This window comes from Aspergillus vadensis (genome assembly GCF_003184925.1).
Source record: "Aspergillus vadensis CBS 113365 unplaced genomic scaffold BO88scaffold_16, whole genome shotgun sequence".
In the NCBI taxonomy this organism is placed as follows: Eukaryota; Fungi; Ascomycota; class Eurotiomycetes; order Eurotiales; family Aspergillaceae; genus Aspergillus; species Aspergillus vadensis.
In genome coordinates this window covers 470,914-483,468 of record NW_020292054.1, presented here as the reverse complement: position 1 = coordinate 483,468, position 12,555 = coordinate 470,914, and the positions used below count along the sequence as shown (strand labels likewise).

General features: G+C 44.8%; 5 protein-coding genes across 5 annotated transcripts; 3 read left to right on the top strand and 2 right to left on the bottom strand.

Annotated features, from left to right (window-relative positions):
* Nucleotides 1-241: 241 nt before the first annotated feature.
* Nucleotides 242-2,053, top strand: BO88DRAFT_343930 (putative MFS transporter; the record flags this gene model as incomplete). Its single annotated transcript, XM_025703211.1, has 6 exons — nt 242-370; nt 480-543; nt 594-692; nt 743-896; nt 949-1,126; nt 1,181-2,053. The coding sequence occupies 6 exons, from the start codon at nt 242-244 to the stop codon at nt 2,051-2,053; spliced, it is 1,497 nt and encodes a 498-aa protein (XP_025561456.1).
* A 1,578-nt stretch (nt 2,054-3,631) lies between these two features.
* On the top strand, nt 3,632-4,485 carry BO88DRAFT_465490 (uncharacterized protein; the record flags this gene model as incomplete). The annotated part of the gene is made up of 2 exons (XM_025711413.1): nt 3,632-3,745; nt 3,919-4,485. The coding sequence occupies 2 exons, from the start codon at nt 3,632-3,634 to the stop codon at nt 4,483-4,485; spliced, it is 681 nt and encodes a 226-aa protein (XP_025561455.1).
* Nucleotides 4,486-4,839: 354 nt separating this feature from the next.
* On the bottom strand, nt 4,840-6,245 carry BO88DRAFT_465478 (uncharacterized protein). Its single transcript, XM_025711412.1, has one exon. It carries the CDS (start codon nt 5,922-5,924, stop codon nt 4,926-4,928), a length of 999 nt encoding a protein of 332 aa, XP_025561454.1. The 5' UTR covers nt 5,925-6,245; the 3' UTR covers nt 4,840-4,925.
* A 1,274-nt stretch (nt 6,246-7,519) lies between these two features.
* Nucleotides 7,520-8,905, bottom strand: BO88DRAFT_391349 (F-box protein; the record flags this gene model as incomplete). The annotated part of the gene is made up of 7 exons (XM_025704999.1): nt 7,520-7,663; nt 7,717-8,142; nt 8,196-8,427; nt 8,476-8,521; nt 8,593-8,620; nt 8,692-8,728; nt 8,784-8,905. The coding sequence occupies 7 exons, from the start codon at nt 8,903-8,905 to the stop codon at nt 7,553-7,555; spliced, it is 1,002 nt and encodes a 333-aa protein (XP_025561453.1). The 3' UTR covers nt 7,520-7,552.
* A 2,235-nt stretch (nt 8,906-11,140) lies between these two features.
* On the top strand, nt 11,141-12,046 carry BO88DRAFT_343518 (uncharacterized protein; the record flags this gene model as incomplete). The annotated part of the gene is made up of 1 exon (XM_025703190.1): nt 11,141-12,046. The coding sequence occupies one exon, from the start codon at nt 11,141-11,143 to the stop codon at nt 12,044-12,046; it is 906 nt and encodes a 301-aa protein (XP_025561452.1).
* Between the last annotated feature and the right edge of the window lie 509 nt (nt 12,047-12,555).

Below are 12,555 nucleotides of genomic sequence, written 5' to 3'. Positions count from 1 at the left end.
ACGCGAGCTACATCGGTGGGAATACCGGATATCTCGGAAAACAAGGCTCACAGCACCGAGAATCCGGAGTTGCCAAGGCTGCTCCGTGAACGGCGCCAATTTTGCTTGCTTCCCCGGATCTGCTTTTCCTGCATCTACCCCGTGGGGGTGCCAAGAGCTCTGTTAGCCCAGACCCATAAGATCATCTCGATTCCTGCTGTTAATTGTCCTAACTTGCGCCCCCAAGACCAACTCCGTCAATATGACTGATAAGGATACTGCCGTGATGCACCTAGAGGACCTCCCAGGTCATGGAGCCTCTGCCGACGATTTAGAGTTTCTGTCGAATTTTCCACCCGAGGCAAAGAAGAAGGTTCTCAGAAAGGTAACTGTATTGGTATGACGCGCGTGTGTGGAGCTTACTGACAATATCATTATAGGTTGACGTATGGTGTCTATCTCCATTCCTTCAACGAATGAGCTGCTGAGTTACAAACCAGATGCGACTCGTACCAATGTTTGTCCTTTTGTACTTGGTTGCATATATAGACAAAACCAATATCGGTATGTAACACCCCCAAAATTTATGCGTTCTGGTTTTTTACACTGAACAGGAAATGCCAAAATCGAGGGTTTACTTCCAAGTCTACACATGAGCGGCATACAATACAATATTGCCTTGTCTATCTTTTTCATACCTTATGTTCTAGCTGGTACGAGTCTCCCATGTGCGAACAGCAAACAAACACTAACGTGGCCAAAGAGGTACCAAGCAACATAATACTTAACCGACTCAAGAGACCGTCACAGTATTTAGGGCTCCTAATATTCTGCTGGGGTGTGATCATGCTTTGCACGGGCTTTGTTCGCAATTTTGCCGGCCTTGTGGTGATTCGATTCCTTCTGGGTCTTTTCGAGTAAGGTCCTAGGCACATGGAACACTTTTCGCAGTACTGACAAGTCACATAGGGCTGGATTTCTGCCAGGTGCTGTGCTAATCATATCGAAATGGTATCTTCCAAACGAAACACAGACTCGCATCGCTATTCTCTACACATCTGCTGCTTCTGGTGGAGCCTTTTCCGGTCTCCTGGCATATGCTATCGCCAAAATGGACGGAATAGCAGGCTACGAAGGTTGGCGCTGGGTAGGCCATTTCTTTAAATTCTTCTGTGATCCCACTTACTGATATCCATACAAGATCTTCATCATCGAGGGTCTTGTGACAGTTTTCATGGCCGTTCTCTGCTACCTGCTCCTTCTGGATTCCCCATCTTTATCCCCCAACTGGCTTTCACAAGACGAGATTCGATACCTCGAGGTACGACAGCTCGTTTCCAATAATCATAGTGGTCACCATGAAGGCTTCAACAAGAAGATAATCTTCAGCGTCCTGACCGATTGGAAAATCTATCTCCTCATACTTGGTAATTGGTCCAATGCCGTCCCCAACTACGCACTCAAATTCAGTATGCCTGAAATCATCAAATCAATGGGGTATAAGTCAGCTACGGCCCAGCTTATGACAATTCCGCCTTATACAGTCGGCGCGATATCAGCTTACGGCTTCTCCGTGTTCGCTGATCGCTTTTCATGGCGAATGCCATTTATCGTCATCCCCCAGTGCTCGCTCATAGCTTCATTTGGCATTCTGTTTTCGAAAGCCGCCAGCATCGAGAATAATATAGCACTATGCTACTTTGCGATTTGCCTTGCTTGCTTTGGAATGTATCCCATCCTTCCTGGTGTTAATGCCTGGAATGTGTGCAACATTGTTAATCCGCACAAGCGTGCTGTGGCTATTGGTTATCTTATCTGCGTTGGGAATGCGGGTGGTATCATTGGCAGTTATATTTATAAATCCGATGAAAAACCCCGATACCCTACTGGCTATGGCACCTCTCTAGCATTCGCTGCTGCTGGACTCGTGGCTGCCTTGAGTTTGGAGTTCTGTTTATGGAGCGCTAATAAGGGCAAGGCTCGGTTGACTCTGTCTGAGATTGAGGAACTGTATACTGAGGAGCAGCTTCGCGATATGGAAGAGAAGAGTCCTCTTTTCAAGTATACTCTGTGAAGTTTATCTGTTATATTTGCATTTATGAATAGAGTTGGGAGAAAGAGACAGTACAATGTCAAACCATGGATGCCCTCGTCACAGCTCTGGGATGTGTGTCATCCGAGCCCGAAAGTCCAATCTTGGCCCTTCCTGATCTCTAAGGCTGTCTGCACCCACCGAATAAAATTTCCTGGGGATTTTTGACCATGATGAGGTCGCAAACATGGACCGTATCCGACCCAATTCACGAAGCTTTCTCATCGGGCGTGGGCAACTATTCCTATGATACTCTAGTATGATGTTGATGTTGGAAGGTCCAACATATTTGACGATTATTTTTGGCTAGGTAAGCAGCCAATGCAGGCAAACCTACCAGACAGTATAAATTTGCATCTAGTCTGGCATAAGTCTCGCTTGATGCGCCTTAGATCTATATCGAGGTACCCCATTGAAATAGAGTTCTGGAAAGTATATCATGCTGATGCCATAGATTCTTTCATTTTACTGTTCAACTACTTGGATGTGACGCCCTAATGCTATAACTTCTGTCAACTGAGGGAGCTATACGGGTGCATTTTGGGCTTCGTTTTCACCCTAGCGACCAAGAAGGCGATCTCAGGCCCATCGACTCTTACCAGCAGGGGCAAGATGGATGTTGTGTGTCATAATCAGCGGCAAAAATATGATTTTAACAGCGCGCCAAATGCTATGACTGCGTTATATGTATCCGAATGTCGCTTTTCGAGGTGGAATGTAATCTATGCCCTTCCACTTAAGTATCATTGGAAGGGTTACAAATTTACATACTTCTTCTTTTGTTTGGAGAGGGGAATTTTGGCTTAAACTCAACGAAACGACTTACATTTATAATTTCGTATCGCGTTCGTCAAATAGGCGCTATACATGCTTCTTCCATAAAAGTGTGTCGTCATAATATGCAAATAAAGTGTTATTCACAGGGCATTGCTCTTAACTTCATATGGTACAATATAATCATATAAGGTTTTTATGGATACGAGTACGACGTGGCGCACCCGCTGATGCCGCTATGCTGGAAACTCTTCTTCTCGGATAATTCGTTCGGGCCAGTGGCCTACAACTATATCTGGAATAATGAACTGGACAAATTCTGGGTTAACAATTTATCTAGAAAATCATGCCCTGCCGTAGCATTCCCCTTCGCACTTATGAACCACGCCTTGTCAGGTTAACATTGAATCGCAACGATCACAAACGTCTTTTGCGAGCATGGCATGGCCTCGTCCAGGCTCCATAAGTGTTTATTCAGTACTTGGAGTGACGATAGTCGCGTCTGGGATCCTTTCTTACTACGTTAGACGCGCCTTGAAGCGTCATGAACAGTTTCTTCAACGAGGGACAAGAACAATAGTGAACTGCCAGCCTCCCAACCGCCGACTAGAGTATATCTTCCATATGCTCCAATATCTTGATTTAACACTGACTGTCTTTAGCGTCGTCGCAGTGCATGGGTTAGGCGCGCACCCCGAATTTACTTGGACGACGAGAGGACCAAACCAGTCTCGCGTAAACTGGCTAACGGACCTTTTCCCACGAGACTTCAGCAAAGCACGGGTCATGACATTTGGCCATAACTCTGACTGGTTTGTCCGGGCGAGCAACAACACACCGTTTGAAAATGCCAAAATACTTTTACGAGCAGTAAACGAGGAAAGACGTGAACACCACAAGGTCAGTCGTCAGCTAATAGAGATAACCATAAGGAACGCCTCAAAAGTAACCCCCTTGGCTTATACCGCAGTGTCCCATCATTTTCATCGGCCATAGCTTTGGTGGCATTATTATCAAAGAGGTAAGATCACCATGATCTGTCTAAAGTGACCTGACTGATCTGGTTCATCAAGGCAATATGCTTGGCGGAAACAGATAAACAGTATAGGGACATATTGGATGATACAATCGGTATCATCTTTCTTGGAACGCCCCATCAAGGGTCCAATGTTTCGCAATTTGGAGCCTTCATAGCACGCTTGACATGGGTATTTGGATCAAGCGCAATACTACTGAAAGGTCTCTACAGGGATAACCCTCATCTATCCGACTTGCAAGAACGATTCATGAGCGTTGTCAGGAGAAGAAAAGACATTAAGCTCGTCACGATGTATGAGAAGCACCATACGTACTTTGCTCAACTTATTTATCTAGGCTTTGTGAGTACGATCACTACACGCTCTACATACCACGAATACTTACAAAAAATGAAAAAGATTGTCGAGAGGAATGCTGCAGTGCTTGATATGGCCGAAAACATTGCAGTTGAGAAAGATCATATGGGGCTGAACAAATGTGCCTCACCAGATGATCCGGCATATGACGCAATTTGTCAAGGAATCAATAAAATACGGGACCATGCAGAGAGCAGAGGCTGGAAGAAAAAATATTTAAACTGGTCCGAGAGCCCAAGGCTCTAGCTTACAAGTTGTGAGGGACCACAATTGCTGTGGTACTGCTGCAAGAATAGACCTCGGCATGCTCCGACTCAGGTTCCAAGGATCGGAACTCACAACTCGAATCCGAGTCAGATCGTGATTCAATCATGTTCGAGTCATGCTTAAACCTGACAGTATCTGGGATTGCGTCATTCTACCACGATGTTGTGTATTTTGGTGGTACGGCACCCACCTCAATCATTAAGATGGCGGCTGCGCGAGACAATATCCTCAGACAGGGACCTCACAGGAAAAGGGCCTGCTTCTGATCCTATGCTCAATAGTCGCCGAATCGGACTTAATAATCTATTTAGGCAACTTTTTGCTAATTGTGATGTTCTTATGCCATTATTGTAACCTTGCATCACAGTCATTAGGGGTCGCCCCGGATTTCTAGGCGATGAGAGAACACAATCAAGTTATCAACTGTGCGAGCTCAGTAGCTTGTAGTGCGCGAATCGCTCCCGTTTGAATTGCAATGTCGCCAGAAGATTATTGATAAATTGGATGAACCCAAGAAATGCAACTAGCAGAAGTATAATGAGCGGGCCAATGATTGAAAAGACGGTAAAACCATACGAAGCATTTTGAAATGCAACATTGCCCCCCAGCTTGGTAGCCAGCCCAACCTGCATTGCCGTCAACACTAATGCGACATAAACAATCGTTGCAGTAAGGGGTGTTAGGTAATCATAGAACAACTCAGTATATGTTTGATATGTGAAGTGATAACCTCGTAGAATACTGCCATGACGAAACATGTAAATTTTGTTGAGTCGTGACAGCCTAAGTTCGCCAAACAAGTAACGTGCATTGACATTTCCAGGGTTAAAAGCTCTATTCTCCAAGAGCTCCTTGACCAATTTAACCCACATTTCCCACGTCACGTTGAGTGGTAATAGGCGTTGGTCCTGGGCGATAGCAAAATCACTTTCTCGCTCAATTAGAGCAATATAAGAATATAAAAGTCCTAGGCCACATTCGTATAGATGTCTTTGCTGACAAACCCCGTCCCCCCTTTCTGCCTGACAGTAAATGTAGTTGGACATGCAGGGACAAGGTTCTTTGCAGATCAGGTAAGATTTCCAAAATTGATGGCTTAGGAGGTATCGCGGGAGCGGCTTCAGATGGATACGCCGTGAAGGTTCCCAGACCATGTGCATGTCAATCCTCTCATCTGGCACAATTTGCCGAGAGGTTGCGGTTTGATAGTTCAAAGGTCTGGGTGGCATAGGTCGGCCAGCCAACCACAGGTATTTGTGAATACGGTTAAGACATTCGACAGAGAGATCATTCTGTAAAAAGTGGGAAGTATCCGTAGTGGGACTGTAGGGGGTATAATACTCGTCGCGAATTGCAGCAGGAGTGTAGAAAGTACTTGGAATAGAGACGTCGACGCTGAATGGTGGCTTTCTGGGCATGCTTATACAAGAGACGGTAGTGATCCGAGTTGATATTAGGTATTAAGTCGATAGATTGGAGAGTGACAGAACCACAGCTAGGGACGGGACTAGGTACATATGTTGCTTAGCTACCTTCAAAAGCCAAGATTAGAGGCTTGATTTGTTTCTCACTTGAACAGAGCCACTCCGAGGAGCGCCATCATCCGGGGTTGGCTGGAATCTTCGAGACCGGCCGAGAGTCTGGCGTTGGCAGGGTTAATGCACTAATACTAAGGTTTCGAGTGGACCAAGGGAATGATCGGCGACCCAAGGTTTACGTTTGTCATCTGCTCTTACCATGTCATTATCGATTAATCTATAATTACCTCTCTGTTAATTCTTCCAATCATCTAATTCTCTTGATTTATAATTAGTGCAAAAGGGTTATATTAACCGTTCAATTTGACTAAACGGAGTATTATATACTACGGTATAGAAAGGGTCTCCATTACAGCTGGACATGATAAAACAATATATAATGTGGAAATATGAATGTTTAAGCTCCATCCAAGCATATAAGCCAGCTCTACACTGTAACTGACACATACGACCATAGGGTGTGGAAAATAGGGCTTCCCGTCCGCTCAGCCGTACTCAAGCCACACGCCGGGAGGTTAGTAGTTGGGTGGGTGACCACCAGCGAATCCCTTCTGTTGTATGTTTTTCTCTTTTTTTATTTTTTTTTATTTCAAATATCTCTTGCATTCACTTCGTTTTTACCGTTGATCGTACATATATTTACCCATTTCTCTGAATCCAAATACAAAATGCGACAATTGCTGCAGTCAACTTCATTGGGTGTGGACTGCAAAAATCCGTCGGGTAAGGTCACGGCTACCGAGCATCCTTCATCACCTCCAAGCCTAGCGCATTGCCAGGGGACCAATTGTGTGATAAAATAAACATTGCGTAAACCCTCTGAGAAGGTATCTTTTTAGAAAAACATGCCCACAAGCATGCATCCTCAAGCTCAGTTTTGCAGATCTGAATACTCTTTCTACATCCTGATGGAGTATAGAAGGAGTTCTACAAGTATTGGCTACGCACGAGCAGCTGATACCCAGATATAACAGCTTGCTGTAGAATAACGTGTTCAAGTAGTAGATCCAAGATTTCTAAACCCACAGCAATCAGACACGTGGACCGGATAGATATTGGCTGCGTAATTTCAAGATAATATAGTTAATTAGAAATACAAAGAAAGTCTTTAGGACTAAGGCTAGAAGATATATAGATAAATTACTAGTATAAAGCTATACATCTCCACAGATTCTAAGATGGGGCTTTTAAATAAATAAAATACAAAGTCTAATCTTTAATCATTCTAACAACTTATATCTCAAATTTACTGGCACCTAAGACCTAGATACCACTGTGTCGGGCTCAGCGCACTCTGATGAAAAGAAAGAACTGCCCCGGACGGGATTTGAATATCCTCAGACTTCGAAGGAACTTCGCTCGGCCATAGTTCGATTAGCTATTGTTGTGCCTACGCTGACTGTCTGAATTTACCTTTACCGGTAGATTATATATATTGAGATTTATAGGACCTTACAATGAATCTTTCATTTGGGCTTCATCTTTACCATTAGAATCTGGGAGAAGACTCAGAACACGGGATTCGTCATATTAAGTCCAGAGTATGATGTGATAAGAGTTTGAAGGATCACTTCAATGTCTCCCCACGCGGATGTAACAGCAGCCGCCACAGTATTTGCCTCGTAAAAGTGGTCCGCTACTCCAAATAATTACTCCGAATCTGTTCGCATACTCCCCAAATCCTTCTCCTGTTGGCAAGACCCAGGATATAGCCATAGCTTCTGCCCGTGGACTCACCCTGCTCCCTGCAAGCAAAAAGCAGCCTAGACGTTTTCTCTTCGATGTCCTGCGATTGGAAAACCGGGAGTTCAAGCACCTCCCACAGCCATGGATATGTATCGACTAACTTGGCTTCCCACATGGAGCGCGGAACCCAGGTAGTGTGCATGATTCGCGAGGCAGCCTTGAGAGCCAAAATCGATTCTGGGGGGAGGTGCTTGAAGATCTCGTGTCGCAGTTCATTCGAAAGACGACTGAAAAGATCGTCTTTGTGGAGCTTCGTCTCATTATTAAGGTAGGTCTTCGTGTCTAACAAGCACTTGATGTCGTTGATCTCTGATTCAAGCTCCGGTATGTCGACTGGGTTTACTACCAGAATCTGGGCATATTAAACTTCTAACCCGCATTGTTTGCTCTCAGCATATTACTTACCTCCTGCCCTCGGAGAGTCTCCCACACCTGCTCTACGGGCGGGTCTGGTTCGCCATAGTCAAGTTGCAACCGGACGTACCGGCCACCGTTGGCCTGTTCGAAAACCTGATATAGATTATTTCCCTGAATTTCACCTGGCTGCCTCAGGGAGATGCATCTCTTCAGAACCTCGTAGCAAACTGAGTGAAACGGAAACACATGTGGTTCGCCTATTTCGGCAAAGTCGTGATATCTATGTAAAGGTTAGCGGGTAAACTGAAAGAGGAGACGCAATGCATACGCAACCATGGACACAACCTCGTTCTTCGGGTATGGGATGTTCATATCTGGCAAGGCGATGTTACCATTGACGGGTAATTCTAGTGTCACGGAGGGCCACGCATTCAGAGCAACGTACGATTCCCAGCAACGACCTCAATCCCCCCCTAGCAGGACCTCCAGCTTCAGCAAATTATACTGCCGGCTTGAATACTGTCAAAGGGATCGATTAGCTTACATAGTCAAAGTACCGGCCAGGTCCCGTCAGAAACGACCTAGAAAATCAGGCCATTTAGTTTTGTAAGACGTTAACGGCGAGTCACTACGAACTTGTCACTTCCAGTAGCATTGGGATTTATTCCTAGGGCACGTAGTTTGTCGAGCCACTCGAGGTTGCAGTGCTCGAGGATGTCGAAACGATACGCCGTCTCATCGGTTCCTTCGCAGTCCATGTCGACTTGGCTGGAAAATGGACCTCCGCAGATAGCGCAAAAAATCGCCCAGCCACCCATTTTGATCGCTGTGCACGTATGATATAGTGTTGTGAGACAGAGGAAAGGATAGCACGTCTTATATGATTTGTAGTCAGTTGGAGATTGGTGCCTGGTGCCTGGCGCGTGTGCCCGGTGGTGAGAGTTGCCACCATGCCTAAGCGGGACTAACCTACACTTCATGCCAAGCCACGCTTGCCTTTGGCTTCTACGAGCGGTACTTTAGGATGATAGGATCGACAAGGAGAGACATAGCCGAAGCTTTACCATTCATGCTATGGGATGGCATGATTGGCGTTGTATGCTGCGTGTAGAGGCAAATTTGTGTGTCAGGTCTTAGGAGGTGGCGATGGAATCAACATACATGGCCGTGACGCTAAGACATTGCAAATTGAACAGGAGTTATCACACGCCATGCACGAACTACGTGCATGAAACTGATGAGTGCATTGCATTACTGCCAGTCGCTCAATATCGCTGTAGACCAGATAATTAAACTATCATAACCCGCCTCAGTTAAAGCCGACGGACGGGGTTATCACTACATACTGCCGATGTTTTATTAGATCCTAAGGAACGACCAGTTACAGCGTCATTACAAAAAGCAGATCCCTGCGCAAGCTGCTTTCCTCAACGCTTCAGACTTGTTTCCTCTCCCCCCAACAGGCCCATCCGCTGTATGATTTCCAAATATAATCGTGCTAGCATGTAATGTTCAATTGCTGATGCTGCAGAATGCAATGGGTGTACAGCCTTCAAGAAAGTTCTGTGCTTATATAGTAGCAGATGCCCCCCAGTGGATCATAGAGGCTGACCACACAGTATAGCTTCAGCATCGGCTGAAGACATTCCGCAGTCATTAGAGCTGTATGTCAGATTTTATGCATAATTACCCGATAACTGGTTAGGGTAACTAATCTGGCGGCCTAGTAAGCCGAAATATCTCAGCCACGCCATCGATGCTTCAACCCTTTAGCACAGACAAACAAGGCACCACCATATCCCTTCATCCCTAGCTTCTTAACTATTCACCTGAGTCATTAAGCATGCTATCTTACTAAGAGTAATATCAAAAATAATATTTATATTAAGTATATAATACAGGTCCACATACTCTGTATTTAAAGGTAAACATTACAAAGTAATTATTTTTAATATGATTAAACATTGGAGTAATAAATTTCTAGAATATCCAACATGTTAGATTACGATATTTTGTCTTTTGATTCATCTTTATTACCTGTGATTTTCAATAGTAACTCAGTATATCCAAAATCCTATATTTGAAAAGAGACCTTCTCATTAAAATACGCAATTACTGTCAAATCTGATTATAATTATTATAATATATGATTTAAGAGGATTATAATATATCTGCTTGTCTAGGTTTCCTAATATTTTTGAGAGCTTGTTCTATGCCCAGAAGCAGGCCTCACTGTTGACAGGAATTTCATAGCCAATGAAAAAAAGATTGATTGATAAAAAATTTATTGTTATAGATATTAAAGTTCTTTGATTCTGTGTACAAACAGTGCAGGTGTTATAATAATCTGAACTGTAATATTTAGTAATTTGTTCATGAAATTATTTGATATTTGATATCTGGGCAAGTAAAGCATGATAGACAAGGGTATACTTACTGCAGAAACCGAGGTAGATTATTTTATACTAGCTGATATATTGAAGAACAGAAGAGGAAAAAGGCACATATCACAGATTCCATTACTAGTCACGAAGCCTATATCATGTTTCTTGCGAAATCATAATCTAGCTGGAAGCACATGTGTTTCTTACCCTCGGTAGGGCAGGTTAGCCCATCTAGGGTTTCCTAAAGCAACCAAGAAAGTTCCAGCTCAATGGCTTGGCTTCATCACTATCCTTGTGTCCAGATGGCAAACTAGGTATTTCTCATGCTCCTACGGACTGCATATTTACAAAGCCTTTCGCCTCCTCCACCTCGGAAGCCGGGACGGGGCGGAAAGCCGCCGCCACCACAGCCCTGATTAGGGTCCTCTGTTTCTTCCCCCGACGGAAGCAACGGTTTGCCGTAAAGTGACAACATGAGGTATTTAGTCGGCGGTCTTTCAGATTGTCCTCCCGTTCTTCGTCGGTTTTTATTGCCTGGCTACAGACAACATGGTTTCCAAAGCACTGGCATGTCTTGCGCTCATGGTTGGGGTAATTGCAAACCCGGTTATGACATTGGTCGAGAGAAGCCCATCGAGCAACACATCATGCAACCGTGAATGTCTGGAAACGATGATCACGGAAGTCCTAGATTCAATGGTGACGCACGACCCATTCAGACTTCCATTGGCAGAAGTTTACAAGGCAACCGAGAATGCGCACCCGGCAGCCCTCAACATGATGACTCTCTGGCGGACTGTCACGAAAGCCAGCTCACCGAGCCTACTGGCCATCGACATCACACAAGGTCAGGCATACTTCACCGTACCTATTACTGAAGGAAACGCCACAATTCAGAATATCCTCTGGGGGCGCATCAAAGTATCCTCGCAATTAATTAGCGAGTTTGAGTTATTCGTCAATCGCGGTAAAGGCGAGGACGGATTCGCCTTCGATGTCGAGAATCTGGCACAGAACTTCAAGCGCTGGCAGAGCCCGCCCACAAATCGGACAAAAGCAACCCGCGATAAGCTGGCGCGTATTGCTGCCTCGAGCTTTAACGCAAATGACAACTTTACGGTAGATATGGCCTCAGACTGCCAATTCACTGAGATGGGCTGGGTGGTAAAGAATGCTGCGTGTAACTGGATGTCAGATCGACCTACTGATTTGAATGCCCGGACTCTGGTCATCGATGAGGAACTGGGAATTGTCGTCACGGCAGGCGTGGTTCCGGGTAAGGTTTACCCTTACGCGACCTTCTCCGCATTTATCCCGGATTCGATGAAGTCTTCGCAGGAGACGCAGGATACGTGGTATTCTATCCAAAGTTCTGAGGGGTATATATATTTGGTCGAACCGATGGCGACCCTGGCGACCAGTTTCAATGTTTTCCAGTATTACAATGATCAGCTTCAGGGTGAGCAATTCTTGGTTTACCTCACTGGTCCGCGGAATGGAACTAGTTGGGCATGATGTTCATTTCAATTGTTAGCTGAGTGTTCGGGGGTCTTGATGATCAAGCCATCCATGAGTCCTTTTTTCAATGAGACTATGTAGCATGTCATATCTTCGATTTTGCGCCCTCTAGGTATTTATCACCAAGGGATTCCGTCAGTTCTATGCATAAGAGAAATTTGTGTATCCTTTTTCCTGTCCCAATTAAAATCACAGCGCTATAATGATATTGGTGATTCGTTAAATTTACCGTAAATGGGATACGAGTTTCCCGCCCGCGGAATAGTCTCTTGATACTGCTCTACATCCATACTAACAGCGTAAATAGGAGAATATCTCGTACGTGGGAGGATGATTTTATTGGGATAAGTAATTCGAATAAGGGGAAGTTGAACGTAATAGATCCAATTTATTGCCATCTTTGACAAGAAGGAAGTATTGTTCAAGCTGGAAGATAAAGACGGACCCGAAGAGTTGAGATAGTCTCCGATTCATAAGGGCACAACGATAAGTGTTACATATGACGA

Bases quoted from the DNA above. Each gene is read 5' to 3' on its own strand.
- BO88DRAFT_465478 (XM_025711412.1), bottom strand. From the start codon at position 5,924: ATGCCCAGAAAGCCACCATTCAGCGTCGACGTCTCTATTCCAAGTACT.